Here is an 18,673-nt window from a genome sequence, read left to right on the forward strand (position 1 = left end):
ATCAGGTGATGTCCAAATGTAGAGTCACCTTTTAGGTTGTTGGAGGAGGGTGTTTGCTATGACCAGCTTGTTCTCTTGACAAAACTCTGTTAGCCTATGCCCAGCTTCATTTTGTTCTCCAAGGCCAAACTTGTCAGTTGTTCCGGTTACCTTTTGACTTCCAACTTTGGCATTCCAGTCCCCTATGATGAGGAGGACATCTTTTTTTGGTGTTAGTTCTAGAAGAAGAAGAAGAATTGCAGATTTATACCCCGCCCTTCTCTCTGAATCAGAGATTTAAAGCGGCTTACAATCTCCTATATTTTCTCCCCCCACAACAGACACCCTGTGAGGTGGGTGGGGCTGAGAGGGCTCTCACAGCAGCTGCCCTTTCAAGGACAACTCCTGCGAGAGCTATGGCTGACCCATTCCAGCAGGTGCAAGTGGAGGAGTGGGGAATCAAACCTGGTTCTCCCAGATAAGAGTCCGCGCACTTAACCACTACACCAAACTGATGTTGTAGAACTTCATAGAAGTGCCTCTTAGCACTCCCTAAGTAATCCCACCATCCCAGGGGGCAGTACTGCCCATTTTGGGAACCCCTTTGTTAAAGAGAGATTATGGAGATATACAAACAGTTTTAAATCTACAGAAACATCACCCTCAAAGTAATGACAGTTCCCTTAAAATTCCTTCTCATCCAGTATTCTCAAACAACTCTATAAATCAGCTCCACACTCTTTTCATATCAATGCAGTGGTTTTCAAACTTTCTGAAGAGGAACCTACGTCAAAAGTTACTGATCAGAACCCGTTCACTGGGTTTCTACTGTACTGATCTGGATTCCACACTACTTTCTGCCTCTCCAACTTAAAATACAGGAATAGCACATCAGATAAACAACTTTATATTCTATTTTCATGTCTAGTATTCATAAACATATAGTATAAATGGGCAGCAAACTGTATTTCATGGTCATGTTATAAAATAGGCAAACCCAATCAGACTTGCTTTCCCAGCTCACCCTGATCTCATAATTTGAAGACTCACCTGAAAGACAAAGTGTACTTCCTTTAAACATGGTTGCTAAGTTGTCCATTTTCTCAAAGATACATGGTTAAAAAAGAAGATACTATTTGGAATGCAGTTCTAGTATAAGCATTTTACAAGATCATGTAACCACTGGTGTAGTCTGCTGGTGCCTGCTAAAGCTTCTGGGGAAGGTCAGTATGCTGCTGTTGTTTAGTAACAAAGGAAACACATTTTGCATATGCTCAGAGGCATTTTTCCCCAATCATCTGGGGACTCAGCCCTACAATGAAGTCTTGTGCAGGATGCTGTCTTCTCTTATTTTTAACACCGGTTAAAGGGACAGGTGTCAGGGGTTCCCAAAGCAATGCCTGTAGTCACCATGGTACTCGCCAACAGCCGTCCTGACATCTGCCAAATGGTTTAAGAAAGTGGGTGGAGCCACATGGTACTTTTGTCCAGGTGAACTTCTGATGGACTATTAGAAATCTGATTAGCTGAGCTGATTCTTACAAATGTTTTCTTTTTTGAGCACTCACCAAAGCCCAAGGATCTTCACTGAGTGGCTGAAAGTAAGGTGTGTAATACATGAAAATATTTTAAAACATTGTTCATTTTAAAATCCTGTTAAACAGAGCTTCTGCCTGAACTGTTAAAGAGCTACTATTAGAGTTATGCATAACCTCACTCCCTGACATTCTGTGGTTGGCTCCACTTCCTGCGGTGTCCATTTTGTGGCTGGCTCTGCCTCTTGCGGTGTCCATTTTGTAGTTGTGCTCATTACCCTGTGTCAGAATGCCAAAGGCATCTGCAGGGTCAAAAAGGTTGGGGATAGGGTTACCAGGGGCTGCCAGAGGATGATTGGGAATATCCTGGAGATTTTGGCATGGAGCCTAGGGAGCACAGGAACATCAGTGGGATACAATGCCACAGAGTCCACCCTCCAAAGCATCCATTTTCTCCAGGGGATGTGATCTTTGTAGTATGGAGATGAATTGTAATTCCAGCGGATCCCCAGACCCTACTTGGAGGCTGGCATCCCTGGTTGGGGACCCCTGGTCTATGTTTTTGCTTGTGTTAACGAAGAACAGCACTAATAGACCATATTCACAGTACCTGCAAGCAATGTTCCCTCTAAGCTGTGGAGGCTTGTGAGAAAAATTCTACTTTGTGAGCTATTGGCATTAAAAGTTGTGAGCTACTGCATAAATTAGTTTGTTCTGGGGCCATTTTTCCTGAGCTAAGACAAAAATGAGTGAGTTGGAGGCTTAAAAACTGTGCACTAGCTCACACTAACTCAGTTTAGAGGGGACACTGCCTGCAAGAGATTTTTTTGTTGTGCCATTGCCACAGATTAGGTTTGCAGCTTGAAAAGATCTGCAGTGATTAGAGAAGATGCATCTACCCTACCTCCTGTTCTTCAGCCATCTTCTTCCTTTGCCTGCAGTAAAACTTTCCTTTTTGCCCCACAGCAAACAGTAGAGAGAAAAAAATTAAAAGGCCCTAGGAGCATCAAGGCATGAACATTATCCTTTTCTGTTACGGATTTTTTCATTCTGATTTCTGAGTTAACTTTGCAGCCTGATTTTTAAAAGGGCACAAATGCTAAGAAAACTACAATGATGGGTCACTATTTAGTTCCCATTGTTAGCAGCCAAGAGAAAATGAAAGTTTTAATTAGGATGACAACATGGCTCGTAGCAATGCAATACAGGAATATGTCAGATGTCCCAAATTTGTCATGTACTACTGTTATGGTAAGTGCTTGTGGTCTAAAATGAGAAGCTCCATCAAGTGCAATTAAAATACTACTGCCTGATTTAATGTTTTGCAGGGCCAGCTTCTGTAGCCAAACTGTGAAGCTGAAAATACCGGCAGAGGAGCAGCTTCACACAGCACTCAGAGTATGATGAACAATTTACAAGACAACTCATATTTACTGCCCTAGTGCAAATTTGCCAGAAGTAACTTGAACAGTCGTGCAGCTGCTACAAGTGCTCCTATAGATTTCAGTTTGTATTCCCCAAATTCAAACAAAGGCTTGAAACCTTGATGTCTTGAATTTAACATACATGTCATTTCCCTCAATAAATCACTGTATTCCTGAAAGCCATTAACTACATAAGATACACATTTTGCCTTCCAAATGAACTTTCATTATCATCGAGAAAACTTGATTCTTCTCTTTGCTAGCATTATACTTGCAACTTTCATGGAAGTGTATTGGACAGTGGCTGTAACATGACAAAAGAACAGCTTTGCCTTCTCTTCTTCAATGCAATCTGAGGTACATTTATTGAGTTTTCAGAGGTCTATTTAAAAAAAAGTTCTTAAACAAATGAAAACTTTTCTGCTGTTCCACATAAGCCCCCAATTAGTACTTTTAATGTTCTTAATTATATCACCCCTAGTTTTTTCTTGTACTGGATGCCATGTTCCCAGTGTGGAATATACAATGTTTATATGGCAGATTTAGCAATCCGCAGCCATTAATGCCAAGTCCAATTCAAGAAATATCTGGGAACTTTGGGGGTGGAGCCAGGAGACTTTGGGGGTGGAGCCAGGAGACATTGGGGTGGAGCAAGGAGCAAGGGTGTGACAAGCATAATTGAACTCCAAAGGGAGTTTTGGCCATCACATTTCAAGGGACCGCACATCTTTTAAATGCCTTCATTCCATAAGAAATAATGGATAGGGGCATCTTCTTTGGGGGCTCATAGAATTGGACCCCCTGGTTCAATCTTTTTGAAACTTAGGGAGTATTTTGGGGAGAGCCTGGATACTATACTGACAATTTGGTGCCTCTACCTCAAAAAACAGGGCCCCCAGAGCCCCAGATACCCGTGGATAAATTCTCCATTATGTTCTATGGGAATTAGTCTCCATAGGGAATCATGAGTACCCAGCAGACATTTCCCTCTCATCCCCCCCCGCTTTCTGATTATCCTGAAGCGGGGGAAGGGCCTCCAAATCGGGGGATCCCCTGCCCCCACCTGGGGATTGGCAACCCTAGCAGCCATTACAAGATAATGTTTTGATATCACAATCATTTCTAAAATATTCTACATCGCTCGTGGAAGCAGAAAATGCCCCATTCTGTGAGGATTTCAATAGCCAAGAAGTAAAGATGCTATCTTTGTATTCCCCCTTAACCCCTATGGTGTTAATGGTTAACACACAGGGGGAATGGAAACCTAGAAAAGGAAAACGTTTCATACAGCATACAAGTTCTGCCCTTTATCTGTACATACATGCAATTTGTCATGCATGCACTGTACATCCACGCTTGCACTGTACATCCTAGGATGCTCTGGCCAAATCTAACACTCCACAATTGCCACGTGTGACAATTTATACACAGAAAGACAGACACACAGGATGATTGTTCCACATAGGATTTCAGTCATGAGTAAAGCAACTTCTCTAAATACAGTCCTCTCTCATGCCACTGTGGGTACAATGGCCTAAAAATGCCCGCTGTTAAGTGTTCACCATAAAGCAAATTAAATAAAAAGGTGACTTCAGCAACCTACAAAAAAAGCCTCTATCTGAACAAGTGTTGGCTTGAGATGGTGGGGGGGGGGTTAAGAATCTTTTTGCCTGCATATAATGAATGTATTTGGGCTATAAAGAGCACTTAGCTCCTCCCTCTGCCTTTCCCTCCCCCAGTGTGAAGCAGAAAGCCAGTCAGAGAGACATTCATCCAAGGTATTAGGAAAAACCAAGCCGCCCCCTAGCAATGGCACTTGTCTGAGAGTTTCCTCAGCACAGAGCTCCTGAAAGTCACCAGGCTTGCAAGAGAACAGAAGGGCTATTGGGATACAAATTACAGCTCTCTCAGGATTTGACAGAAAGATCGAAAGAGGTAAGTTTTCCTACCTGAACTTGGCAACTTACTCTCTTTCTTCTCTCTTTTTAAAAATTCTTTCCCCTTCAGTTTCTTAATTACATTTTAAAAGCTATTGTTCTTCTCTTCAAATTAGCTTTGAAAGGATAGTTACAAATTTAAAAACCAGATAACTTTTGAAGCTTAATTTAATGTATGGTAGGGAACGGGTGGTGGGGTTAAAACTTTTTTCTAGCACTTTTTTTCCCTTGAGGATGGCTAATATCTAACTTCAGGGTGTCAGAAATGATGGTGTGCGCCAAAGCCTTGGATTTTCTAGAAGTTATATATACTCTGAATTTTTAAAAAAATGTTCAGTCTATACATGACACAGGAAGAGAACATGAAGCTGAAATCTTTCCTCTCCACTCCACCATGTTTTTTTACCTAGTCAGCTTCAAATGGCACCGTGTGCTAAAGACACACTTCAAATTTATCTCTAACTCAAGCATAAGGTATTCTTGTTTAATAGCAAAGTCCTCAATTTCTCCATCAAGTGCTGATATTCTTAACAGAAATCTTACAACAAATTTCAATTAGAAATGTGAACTCCAGGGAATATTTGGAGGGAGAAATTAGAGAGTGCGGTTTATTTTCCAGGGTCCTGGATTCCTCCACACTTCCTTAGCCTCCATATATTGTCAATGTGCTCACCAAAACACACGTTCTAAGCAGCAGAAATGGGTAAGAGTCTAGTAGCACCTTTGAGTAACAAAATTTTTGGTAAGGTATGAGCTTTCGTGACACTGCTCACTTCTTCAGATTCTTCAGATGTTCTAAGGTTAGACAGACTTTACAGCATGCATAAAAAGCTTCCAGTTAATATAAATCTCCAGTATCTATATTTGATCTTTTTCAGAGCCCATAAGCTGTGTACAGTATAGCAACTTCCTTCCTTGGTAATTTTATTCAGTATCTGTTGGCTAGTTGACAGTTTATTAGGATATTTGGAACAATTTTTCCCCTTTGGTGTTTACTTTTACAATTTTTGATCAGTTCCAGTTTGAAGACCTGATTTCTGAGGAATAAAACAAAGAGGGGGAAAATGACAGATGATCAAGACCTTTCTGAGGTGGAGATGAGTCCTGTGGGTTCTGAAGACCATCACTGCCTCTCACCAGGACCTTCCATGGCATCAGACGCCAGCTCTCACCTGACCAGCCCCAGCAGCGGTGAGATGGGGAAGGTGAAGAAGGAGCAGCAGGACTCAGAGGTGGACGACGATAAGTTCCCAGTGTGCATCCGGGAGGCAGTGAGCCAGGTATTGAGCGGTTACGACTGGACTCTGGTGCCCATGCCAGTGCGGGTCAATGGAAGCAGCAAGAGCAAGCCCCATGTCAAGCGGCCCATGAATGCATTCATGGTGTGGGCGCAGGCTGCCCGGAGGAAGCTGGCAGACCAGTATCCTCACCTCCACAATGCAGAGCTTAGTAAGACGCTGGGGAAGCTCTGGAGGTAAGAATGGATGGGGGAATCACAAAAGATGAGGGCAAAATGGGGCACACTGGAGACAAATGAAGCAAAGAGAAAGTGGCACTACCTTGATAGTGATAATGGGAGAACAGGTACAGTGGTCAGGAAAACCAGATAATGAATCCTAAAAGAATTTTCCTGTCTCAGCTATGCTATGACAATATAAAACTCAGTCCATGTTTTGATTTTCAGTTCTCTGCTGTTCCATTCTGAGACCAATTCACCTTGCCACTAACGGCAGCCCCCAAGAAGTCTTTCATACACTATATTGTTCACCTTCCTCTTTTGACCTGTTGCATTCCTTCTGTCTTCACTCTTGTCTTCTTGTAAAGCTTTCATCCCTAATCAAAGAATGTGGCTATTCTGTTGGAAGATGGACAGTGCTGAACTATCTCTTAAGAGTCGGATAAGTACAAAGTCCAAAATCAGCAGTCTTATGATAAACTGACTCATGGCTAATAATATGGCTAATAATATTCAAATAAATAAACTTTTCAGATTTTCTGGCTGAAAGAAAATAAATGTGGCTGTTTCACTGTTTAAAAGCTGAGCAGCAAATGTGCAAAATATTTTGTTGTTTTTTTAAAGGCTGATTTTTCAGCTCACAATTTAAAACATGGCTCATGATTTGTGGATATTCAGGTTTGAAGCATTTGGAGTTGAAATCTTGTGAGGCTGTGTCTGTTGCTGTAAAATATTTAACCTATTTTAATTTTGACTCCCTTAAATATATTTGAACCCAAGTCTTGAATACAGAGGAGGCTGCTGATAGGAGGGTGGACAAATAGGGCAAGGATGAAAAGAAGTCAGCTTCTGCCCCCCCCCTCCTTTCCCCATTAAGGAGCATTCTGATGCTGTCTAGCCACAGACATCAATAGCTGGCTGTTTCCTGTCTGCAGGTGGTACAGATTTTGAATTTGCAGATAAAGGTAGGGACAATAGAGGTCTAAATAAGAATAGTGAAAATGCTAACAAAGAGATAACGGGGTAGAGTTAGAAGATAAGGTCTCCTGTACTGCCACCATGCCATTTTCTTTCTGTATGATTCTTATTTCTGTAGACTGGGTCAGATGGTGCATCCTTGCAGAAGTTTCTGTTCGTGGGACTATGTTATTCCATACATAATACAAACAAATCAGGGTTAATTCTAGTGGTGCATAGGCACAGGGCATTCTTTACTCATGCAAAGTCATATACATTTCTAAATTTCTTTCTCGAGTATTAATTTATTGCACCATAACTGCTCATCTGTTACATGGGATCCATACATTTTCCATCAAGAAAGCAGTTCTGTTGCAAAGACACCATGTTATCCAGCATTCAAAACCCAGCTTGTTGCTTCTGTAGAAATTATTGACTCGTTTGCAGGGCATAATTGCAGTTTGGAATTGTGACCTGAAAGCAGTTGTAAGAATATCATAGGTACCTATTGGACCATGCCTCTGACGTCACTTATTATGAAAACACTATTCCTTCATTGCTACCTGTTCACATGCCAGGCCACTGACCTAAAGAAAAAACACAAGGAAATCTCTTGTTAGTTTCATCCTTGTAATAATTCTTCCTAGTTTTTCCATGGACCAGAGTTATGACATTGCTAAATCTGAAACTGCATCAGGCCACTAGATACTGTCTTGAAATTGGGACTGACAAGATTGAAGTCTAAAATGCATTTTGAACTAATCATATATGCCCTAAGCCTGGAAGATGCCAACGCAAGCTATCCTTTGAATTTGGTTAAAATTCAACACAACTTAACTGAAGCTTAATAATTTGCTCTTTGAGTTGAATCCTCAGAATTTTATCCAGGTGGGCGGCCGTGTTGGTCTGAAAAAATAGAACAAAGTAGAAGTCCACTAGCACCTTTAAGACCAACAAAGTTTTATACAGAATGTAGGCTTTCCTATGCATGCATACTTTTTCAGACAATGGAATGGGGTATCCCATTCCATTGTCTGAAGAAGTACGCATGCATACGAAAGCTTACGTTTTGAATAAAACTTTGTTGGCCTCAGAATTAAAGTTAGTATTTTAGATTTTATTGGAAAATTTGAATAATAGATCCACACTTAGAAAGAGCAAAATGGAAGCGGCTATTCTCATGTTATAATTTGTCATATGTCTTGGCTTTGGTGGATGGATGAATGCCAAATATAAGCAATATCCAGGCTAAAATCCCCCAGTCCTGGTTGTTCTTTCAAGTCCTTCTCCTGTCCATGGTCGAGCCATCATTTCTTCAAGGGATCTAAAGAAGCAGAAGCCTAATTCATGTGATCAGCTTTACTGAGCAGTTTTGCTGAGAGGAACCACATAGCATCCACGTGATGTAAGGGCAAGAACTCTGCTTCTTTTCTGGCTTTTCTTCCCCACCCCCACAAATAGCTTCAGCACTTTCCTCATTGCTTCCTTAGGCATTCAACACCCCCCCCCCCCACTCCAGCCTCATTTTCTTCACCATTTTTAAACTTATAAACACTGAGAATAAATTTAAGTAAAGTGTTTGGGTCTCCAGCCTTTTTGCTTCTCTGCTTTCAGCCATATCATGCCAGAAATAAATCCCATTGTTGGATCTCAGTAGGTTCGCCAGGTCCAATTCAAGAAATATCTGGGGACTTTGGGGGTGGAGACATTGGGGGTGGAGCCAGGAGCAAAGTTGTGACAAGCATGATTGAACTCCAAAGGAGTTCTGGCCATCACATTCTGACTGCACACCTTTTAAATGCCTTCCCTCCATTAGAAATAATAAAGGATATGGATACCTTCTTTTTGGGTTCATAGAACTGGACCTTCTGGAGAGTGTTTTGAGGAGATGCCCCAAATGCTATGCTGCAAATTTGATGCTTCTACCTAAAAAAAGAGCCTCCCCAGAGCCCCAGATACCCATAGATCTATTCTCCATTATAACCTATGGGAATCTGTCTCTATTGGGAATAATGGAGCGCAGACGTTTCCCTCCCCTCCTTCTGATGACCCTGAAGCAGGGGGAGGGCCTCCAAACCAGGGGATCTCCTCCCCCGACCTGCGGGTTGACAACCCTAGGTCTCAGGGAGGCACTAGAGGGGTTTTTGAAGATAGAAACAGAAGTTCAGTTGTAGGGCTATATTTAAATCCATTATTTTTATGCCTTTATTTTAAGTCTCCTCTGTGAGGAAGGGGGAAGAGGGGGACACTTGGGGCTCTGCTATGGACCTTCTGAAGCACTTTGTTGTCTACTGTGAGAAACAGGGTACTGGACTAGAAGGATCATTGGTGTGATCCAGTAGGCTCTTTTTTATGTTTCTAATAATGCCTGTAAGCAACTATTTGCTGTTTATTAAATCAAATGTCTTCTCCTAATTTGTTTGCCTTCAGGGCAATTGAGACAAAATGGCTTCCTCAGAGAACTAAAATGGGGAGATGTGATAGGCTATAAATGAGATTCCTAAAGGTCAATGCTGATTAATCCATTCTGTGCAAGCCTATTTTTATCTAACTGTATCCAAGGAAGTCAGTTAAATGTTTCTACATAATTCTCATAATCCTGTATAGTTACAGTGGATGAAATATTTTACACAAATGATTTTTAAAAGTGGAGATATTTACACTTTATATCTGTTTGTTCATGTAAATAGTCACCACTAAATCTGCTATTGCTACAAATAGTAAAAGATAGGATTGATATATGGTTTGTTTAAAAGTGGAATAACTGTTGGTACTGATATGTGGCTAGTTTAAAAGTGGACTTACTGTTGGTTTTTGTATCCAGGCAGGTTTAATTCCTTTTTAGGCTAGGAACAATTTTAAATTTTCATGCATTTCCAGATTAGTTCAATCAGAACTGCATCCCACCCCCCCCACCCCCCCGCAAACTGACACCGATTTTTATTTTGTACTTATGGAAAATGTTGATGTATGTTAATTTCCTTGGTGCCTGCCAAATTATGACTGGGATTTCTTTTCACTGGCTACCTATTCAGAAACTCAACTTGGCATTTGTTGCCAGTATAAATTTGTTTAGGTATGAAGTTTGCTGTTGAGATATAAATCAATAAGACAACCAATGCTTCAATCATATCCATATCAACAAGATGTACACATGCAACTAACACATTAGCAGTTAGGGACAGAGAATTGCAATGGGATTAACTATGGTCCGTATCCTACCACACCACATAGCACACCTTCCTCTAGCCTAAGGGACCTTCCTTCAACATAAACTGGAGGAAGTCTCTGCAAACTGGAGGAAGGTTTCACAACTTTGCTCAGTAGAATGGTAGAATACCAGCCAAAATCTCTGTCATATACTAGACAGTTCTGGTCAAATACCATTAAAAGAATCCCATTTCCCACATTTTACTTTTTAAAAAATGAGCTAGAACAATTTTTTTAATTATTAGAAAAATATAAAGATTTAGAAATAACAGATGTTATAATAAATAAAAGAGCACATTCAACAGGAAAATTAACATCTGAAATATATCTGACAAATTTACGTAAGTGGAGTACCCATTTTAGGCCAAATTCATGTTTGCCACTTAAAACATCTTTAGTTCATCTTTGTCACGCTACTGGTATGTATGAGTGAGAACATACAATTACATTTCAGCCTTTTTATGCCTTATATTTTACATTCAATTTTTTGCAGCCAAAACAACAAAAGAGTTTTAAACACAGTCAATTTAATAGCGGCATAGCTTTTATGCGCCAGACCTATGAAACAAAAATGCCTTGGCCCTTTAGCTAAGTCTTAATGGGATGTTATTTATCAGGTGATACTATTTATCACTATGCCCTGAAAAGCTTTAACTGCCTATTTCCACACACTAAGCCTCTGTTAAAGGGACAGGAGATTTTTCTCCATGTTGTTGGCAGCCCCAGTAGTAGAGCCTATTATATCAAATGAAAGCTTATGTCACAATACTTTGGAGGGGGGGGGAGTGTCTTTAAGGTATTCACTTTCAAGACATTTCCCCTGTAACATGGCTCTTTATGGTGCCACAAGATTTTCAAATTGAAATATATCTTATTTCTATGGATAGAGTAAGGGGGGAAAAGGAGAGTTGCATGGCTCCTCTGCATCCAGTAATCATACAAGATTACAGCTTTTGTTTTTTAAAACTAATTTGAGGAATTTGTTATGTGAAGTGGTGAAATCACTGATGATATCTTGGGTTTAGATTTCCTTCAATCCATAGTTGCAATTATTTTTTAATGAATAGGGTGAGGGTGATGATTTCCTGTGATGTTTTAGAGACTTTGGTCATCCATCACCAACTTTTTTATTATTATGGCTAAGGGTATATTGATTATGCTCCCCAACATGAGGTGAACCGGACACTGATGTTTCCTTTCTTGTAGTAAATGGTGTTAAACATTGACCTGAAGGAGAGAGTAGGGTCATACTCAGGTCCCTTTGAGCTTTTGGGTTTTACTGATATTATTTATCTTTGTCCTGCTTGCACAATTTTGGCTTTAGAACAGTGCTATTCCCAGTTTGTCCTGTGCCTCTCAGGAGGACAGCCCACACGGGCCAATTCAACATGGCTGCCTTGTGAAAAACCTTGATTTACTCCTTTATTTGCTTTGCCTTGTTTGTCTTTGCTAACAGAGAGTTCCTTGTGTGTTTCCTCACTAAAATGGCTCTACACGCTTTCCTTGAGGCTTTTTTTTTAAACATCTCTACTGCCAACACTTCAGAAATCAGCAGAAATATTTCAAAATAAACATTACGTGAAAATGCAGTCTTTTAAAAACTCTAAACTGAAATATAGCATTAGCCTGCAGTTCTGAGGCTGGAATGTTTGAGGCCTTAAATAGTACTTTGGTATTATGATAATGTTTAGATTTGAACCTCTGCAAGACACAGATTACGTTCGCCTCATATGACTGTGGTCCGCTGCTTCCATTTCTTTCAGCGAGACTTGTCTGAGATTCCTATGCAATCTCCATTTCATTGATCAGTGGTTTGGCAGCAGCAGTGTTTGGTAGGTCATTCCGACAGTGATTTATTTTATTGGTGCTGCTTCAATGGGGAATGGTGAAAGTCAGCAAGCTGGATACTAGAGCTTAGAAACAGTACAATGTGTTGGAGCACTGGTCTTAAACTGGCAGGCAATGCAGTGGGTCACATCAGCATCAGCACAAACATATTTTGAAGGCAGAAGAAATCAAGAGAAGGGGAAAGATGTATAGGGATGGTAGCAGTAAAATTATTTTTAAGACAACAATTAAAAGTGGGTTCTACATTGCATGGGTTGGAGTGCGAGGTCTAGAAAGCCCTGACCCAGATAGCCCAGAAAAGCCAGATCTTGGAAGCTAAGCAGGGTCAGCCCTGGTTAGTACTTGGATGAAAGATGACCAAGGGTAGGGTTGCCAATCCCCAGGTGGGGGCAGGGGATCCCCCGGTTTGGAGGCCCTCCCCCCGCTTCAGGGTCATCAGAAAGCGGGGGGAGGGGAGGGAAACGTCTGCTGGGAACTCTGTTATTCCCTATGGAGATTTATTCCCATAGAAAATCATGGAGAATTGATCCGCGGGTATCTGGGGCTATGGGGGGGGTGTTTTGGGGGTAGAGGCACCAAATTTCAGTATAGCATCTAGTGCTTCTCCCCAAAATACCCCCCAAGTTTCAAAAAGATTGGACCAGGGGGTCCAATTCTATGAGCCCCAAAAGAAGGTGCCCCTATCCATTATTTCCTATGGAAGGAAGGCATTGAAAAGGTTGCCGTCCCTTTAAATGTGATGCCCAGAACTCCCTTCGGAGTTCAATTATGCTTGTCACAGCCTTGATCTTGGCTCCACCCCCAAAGTCTCCTGGCTCCACCCCCAAAGTCCCCAGATATTTCTTGAATTGGATTTGGCAACCCTAACCAAGGGAGTCTAGGGTTGTTGCATAAAGGCAGGCCATGGCAAACCACCTCTGAATGTCTCTTGCCTTGAAAATCCCTGGCTGTGACTTGGGGTGGGTAAGTGGAGAGTCTAGAAAGGGTGAAAGTCAGTGTTCTAAAGACATTGTTTAAGGTTGTTTTCAGGCATGTGTGAAAGTTAAACCTGCAGTTGCTCAGGATCTTTATTTGCATTCCAAATGCCTCTTTTCCATGTTAACAATGAAATGTTAACAGCATGCAAAAGAAGCTTAAGGCAGTTTTAGCATCTTGTAGGAAAACACTCTAAGGTCGTTTTCGCACTTAGCGTTTGCTCCCCTTATTCCGCGGCGTAATTATGTCCGGATCATTTTTCTCGTTTTCACACTAGTGACTCTTTGCGGAGTCGCCTTCGCTGAAGCCCCGGCTCAAATCGTTTTCCCATTGGCATCGACTTGAGTTCGATGCCCTGCCAATCATTTTTTTTTTAAGCGCAAGTCTGGTTGCGTAAGGACGTACTAACGTAACATCGAGCTGTTCCCTCCCCTTCTTTTCGTGGACAAACCGCATCACGTGTGCTGCTGCTGCTTATGGATTGGCTGCAGCTGTAGAATCCTCCACAGCCCTTTAGGGGGTTGGATTATATGACCCTGAAGGTCCCTTCCAACTCGTCTACGAATCTATATGCTGTCCTAGCACCTACCCTCGGAAGATCCCATTTCCTTCAGGGGAACTGATCTCTGTAGCCGTGGGGATCAGTTGTATAATTCCAAGGCCTCACCTGGGGGTTGGCAACCCAAGATTCCAGGCGTTTGTGGGGCGAGCGGTGCAACTGAAAGCCCGGGGGGGGGAGGTCTCACAGAGGGGATTCCTGCGCCTTCCCCTCCCCTCTCTTGCAGCGCCCCCGGTCTCTGCAGATTGCACCCCTCACCCCCCCGCAGCCTCCTGCGGGCATCAGAGGCCGAGCTGTTCTGCCCTTGCTCACACACCCCAGCCCCCCTCACCCTCTTCGGCAGCGAAACTGGCTACGGCCGCCCTGTCTTGCTGGAGGAATCCGCACCCGCATCCAGAACAAACACAACACACTTTCAAAAACCACCAATTGCCTGAACTTCTGCCCTCGCCTTGACCGCGCTGCTGACGCTCCGCTTCCTCCTCCCCTCCCCTCGCCGCCCCCGCCAGACCCCCCCACACACACCAAAAAAGCCATTCCTATTACCATATGCCTGAGGTTTCCGAAGCATTGCTTTCCCCTGACAAGCGCGGTCTGCAGCCAGTCAGGGGGAAAAAGAGGGCTTTTTTCTCTTTTTTTCCTGGCAGCCTTTGGAGATGATGCTTTAGTATTTATTTCCCCTCTTTGCACGCGGACCACGTGTGGGCGCGTTTGTGTGTGCCAGAGAGCTGGTGCTTTATGCGCAAAAGGGAAAGGGCAGCTGGCACCCACCTCTCCCGGCCGCAAGGAAGAGGCGAAGCAAGAGAAATCTCGCAAAACAGGCGGCAGGGAACTGACCCACTGGAGAAAGACAGCTCCACCTGGACTCCGGGGCCTGCCACTCACTGCTGGAGAAGCCATGGCCCGCAAGAAATTCTTCCAGCCCAGGCGAGCCAGTTTGGTGCAGTGGTTAAGTGTGCAGACTGTTATCTGGGAGAACCGGGTTGGATTCCCCACTCTTCCACTTGCAGCTGCTGGAATGGCCTTGTTTTCGCATTATTGAGATAACGCAACAGCGAAATGACGCAACTAAAGTCAATAATAATAATAAAAAAATCTAACGAAACCAATTGAAGTGGCAATTGAGGCTATTCCAGGAGGGTTTTTTTTTTCTATTTGTTAATTTCGAAATATCGCTATTACGCAAAACTGTGAAGTTTAAAAAAAAAAATAGCCATGCCGGCACTTTGGGGAAGCGCCGCGAAAGGCTGATGATTGGCCAAGGGGGTGGATGGGGTGGGAGGACGGAAAGGGAGAGGGTGACGCCCACAAAGCAGTCGATCCGGCGTGGATGGATTTCCCACAGCAAACTCCGAGGAGTGGATCCGGTGTGGATCCGGAGGTTTTCAAAAACTCCGGAAGGAGGTGGATCTAGATACTCCGGCGTGAAACCCCTGCAGCGCCGGAGCAAACCGCAGCGCCGGAGCAACAGGTGGGAAAACCAGGAAAAGATCCGGAGGTAAATGGGGTGCTACGCCGGAGTAAACGCTAGTGCGAAAACGGCCTAAGCAAACCAAAAACAGGTTTAAATCAGAGACAGAGCAATGTGAATGATGTTAAGTGCCAAGAAAAGTCGATGTGCCATGCTGATATCAAAACCTGAACTGCTTTTGTGAAATATAAAGGTCTTTTGCTTCTTTTGTCTTGATCTGAAGAATGCCTGGTAGTGTCCTTAACATCTTTAATGCTCTTCTCCTTTACTGTGTGGCATTATTACATTCGAAATGCCAACCTGTGTTAATTTTAAAGGTATGGACTCCCTGAAAACCTTGCCATCCCTTCGAAGAATTAAAACTGACTGACTGATGTTTCTAGGTCCTCTTAGTTAAACATAGATCCAGGTGGGCAGCCATGTTGGTCTGAAGCAGTAGAACAAAGCAGGAGACAAGTTTCACCTTTAAGACCAACAAAGTTTTATTCAGAATGTAAGCTTTCTGATGGTGTGTGCTTCTAGCACACGAAAGCTTACATTCTGAATAAAACTTCATTGGTCTTAAAGTTGAATCTTGACTCCTGCATTGTTCTTAGTTAAAGAGACATTCCAGAACATCATTGTAGCACAGAACATAGCAAATATCTCCCATAACAGCAAAAACTTGGTTGTCTTTATGCTCTGAACTGTGTGTAAAACATAACAGATGCCCCTTCTTCCAGACACTGCAGCTCCATTGAGTTCTTGTGTGGCAACCCGAGTGTCTCCAGTCCGTCCTGCAATTCATGTTTTCCACAGGGCCAGGATCTTGTCTGGTCTACTTGCTGACATGCAACTCCTGCATTGCAACTACCAGAATGGTGTAGATGTTAAGAGCGGGGGACTCTAATTTGGAGAATTGGGTTTGATTCCCTACTCCTCCACATAAAGCCAGCTGGGTGACCTTGGGCCAGCTGCAGTTCTCTCAGAGCTTTCAGCCTCATCTATCTCACAGCCTGTTGTGGGGAGAGAGAGATGTGATTGTAAGTGGCTTTGAGACTCCCTTAAGGTAGAAGAAAGGAAAGGAAAGGTCCCCTATGCAAGCACCAGTCGTTTCCAACTCTGGGGTGACGTTGCTTTCACAGCGTTTTCACGGCAGACATTTTTTACAGGGTGGTTTGCATTGCCTTCCCCAGTCATCTACACTTTCTCCCCAGCAAGCTGGGTACTCATTTTACTGACCTCAGAAGGATGGAAGGCTGAGTGAACCTCGAGCTGGCTACCTGAAAACCCAACTTCCGCTGGGGATCAAACTCAGGTCGTGAGCAGAGTTTAGGATTGCAGTACTGCAGCTTTAACACTCTGCGCCACGAGGAAAAGTGGGGTATAAAAAACTTACTCTTCTCTCTCTCTGAATGCTAGAATACATAAGGGGAGGGGGATTAGTATTTCCTCAGAGTGTATAAGTATCTTCTAGCAGTAATATCTAAAAGGGGCTGCTTTTCTCAGTTTCCTGTACTGAAAGATCTAGTGCTGTTGTTGCCGATTGCTGCAGTAAGGCATTTTCACAAAGTTCTGGGAAAATCAGTCAGCCGTAGGAGCCCCAGCACTCTCCCTGAATTCAACCTTTCCCCTTTGGGAACCTCTATTATAAAATTCTAAAGAGACAGATATCAAACAGCACTGCTTGTGGTAATGGTATTCTTTGTGGCATTCATTGTGGTGGTATCTGAGCCTCTAGGGTATATGTGGATATTTGCATGCACACCGTGTGGGGGGGGGCACCTATAATTACCAAATGCTATCAGTTGGAAGATATGAAACACTGATAATACACATTTTGCTTTCGCTTATGCTCCCTCTGCATTCCTCATAAAAGGCCTGTGAGGTGCATCTTTCATGTTCACATTTTGCAAATGAGAAGCTGACGGTGTTATATAAATAAAACAAATAGCCTTTCCCTTCCCAAAGTATTTCTGAGCTTAAGCTGATTTATGAATCAAAGTTTCTCAGGTTCATATACCCAGCCACAGGACACTCAAGAGCTTGAGGCACGAAGAATGTCTTCTATAGCTTCTGCTGAGAAAATTGCATGTGCACCCCATAAGTACATAATCAGTTTACCATAAATTCCTACGAGCCAGATGCACATGATGTGATTGTATACATTTGGAACCCATTACATTTCCTATATGGGCTTCAGAAAACGATGTGAATGCTCAGGGGCTATACCATGCATAAAAATGGCACGCATGTCTGTTTTACATGTATGTACATGTGTTTGGAAGCCCTATCTTTCTCCTTGGGTCCCCCCCCCTTTTCTACCCCCTGATTTTGGAGAGAGACTTCTATCTGGAAACGTTTATAGGAGGGAATAGAATAAGTAGGAAACTAGGAATGAAAATTCCATATGCTGGTGAAATCAGTAACCAGTCCTTGTACTTACAGGTTTTTAGCACAGGAAAACAAAGTTGAGCATAAGTGTTGCACACTTAGGGTTCATTGTCCATCCTATTAGCAATTCACTATATAAACCACTAGTAGATCTAAAGTGCTTGTTATGTGATCTTGCAGTTCATCTGCCACTGGGTAATCATGTGCTTCACCCTTACAATATGCCTTATTTTTAAAAAATAATTAGCAATATTGGTGGTGGTGGTGAGGAGAACATTACACAATTCAGCCTCTGAGTTAATCTCTATGGTGGTAACTGCTTCAGTTTCATGCTGTAATTAACTGCTTCAATTACTTCCCATTTATTTCTACTTCCTGTACTTCATGCTGGCAATAGATATCCCACAGAAAGTAGGAGAATATAGTACATATTTTGAGCTCTACTTGATAAAGTGTGCCCTGGGCTGGCCATGTTATTAGCTCACAGGTGGTAGAAGTAGCTAGCTACTCCCAAGGGTGAAGGAAACAAATGTATTACCCATCCTGTCTTCCTCAGAGAGCTTGAAGTAGAAGATGTGAGATACTGCTCTAGCCACTTTCTTACTAGCACTTGCCATTCCAGGCTTTCTTTCACTCCTGGCTAAATTATCTTTCCTAGATATTCCATTCTGCAACTGGTTTTAGTGGTAACTAATTCACAACATATTACATTGTAAGTGGAAAACCCTGGTGCTACAAGCTCATCCAATGTTATTACTAGCTGTAAAAAATGGTAAAGAATTTAATATGAAAGGGCTTGTGCCACAGGGATGCCAGCCTCAAGGTGGGACCTGAGGATCCCCCAGAATTACAGCACATCTCCAGACTACAGAGATAAGTTCCCCTGAAGAAAATGGCTGCTTTGGAGGGTGGGCACAATGACATTGTACCCCACTGTGATGCCTGTCCT

The 18,673-nt window shown here is 42.7% G+C and overlaps 1 protein-coding gene across 1 annotated transcript in view; it reads left to right on the forward strand.

Moving 5' to 3' along the window:
- The first annotated feature begins 4,688 nt into the window (after positions 1–4,688).
- The window catches only part of SOX10 (SRY-box transcription factor 10), a 29,195-nt gene continuing 15,210 nt past the window's right edge, over positions 4,689–18,673 (forward strand). The window contains exons 1-2 of the mRNA XM_060245472.1: positions 4,689–4,873; positions 5,897–6,349. Of these exons, the coding sequence (XP_060101455.1) occupies positions 5,940–6,349 (410 nt within the window). The 5' untranslated portion in view covers positions 4,689–4,873; positions 5,897–5,939. The remainder of the gene's footprint in view (positions 4,874–5,896; positions 6,350–18,673) is intronic.

The sequence above is a fragment of the Heteronotia binoei genome, chromosome 8, assembly GCF_032191835.1.
Source record: "Heteronotia binoei isolate CCM8104 ecotype False Entrance Well chromosome 8, APGP_CSIRO_Hbin_v1, whole genome shotgun sequence".
Taxonomy (NCBI): Eukaryota; Metazoa; Chordata; class Lepidosauria; order Squamata; family Gekkonidae; genus Heteronotia; species Heteronotia binoei.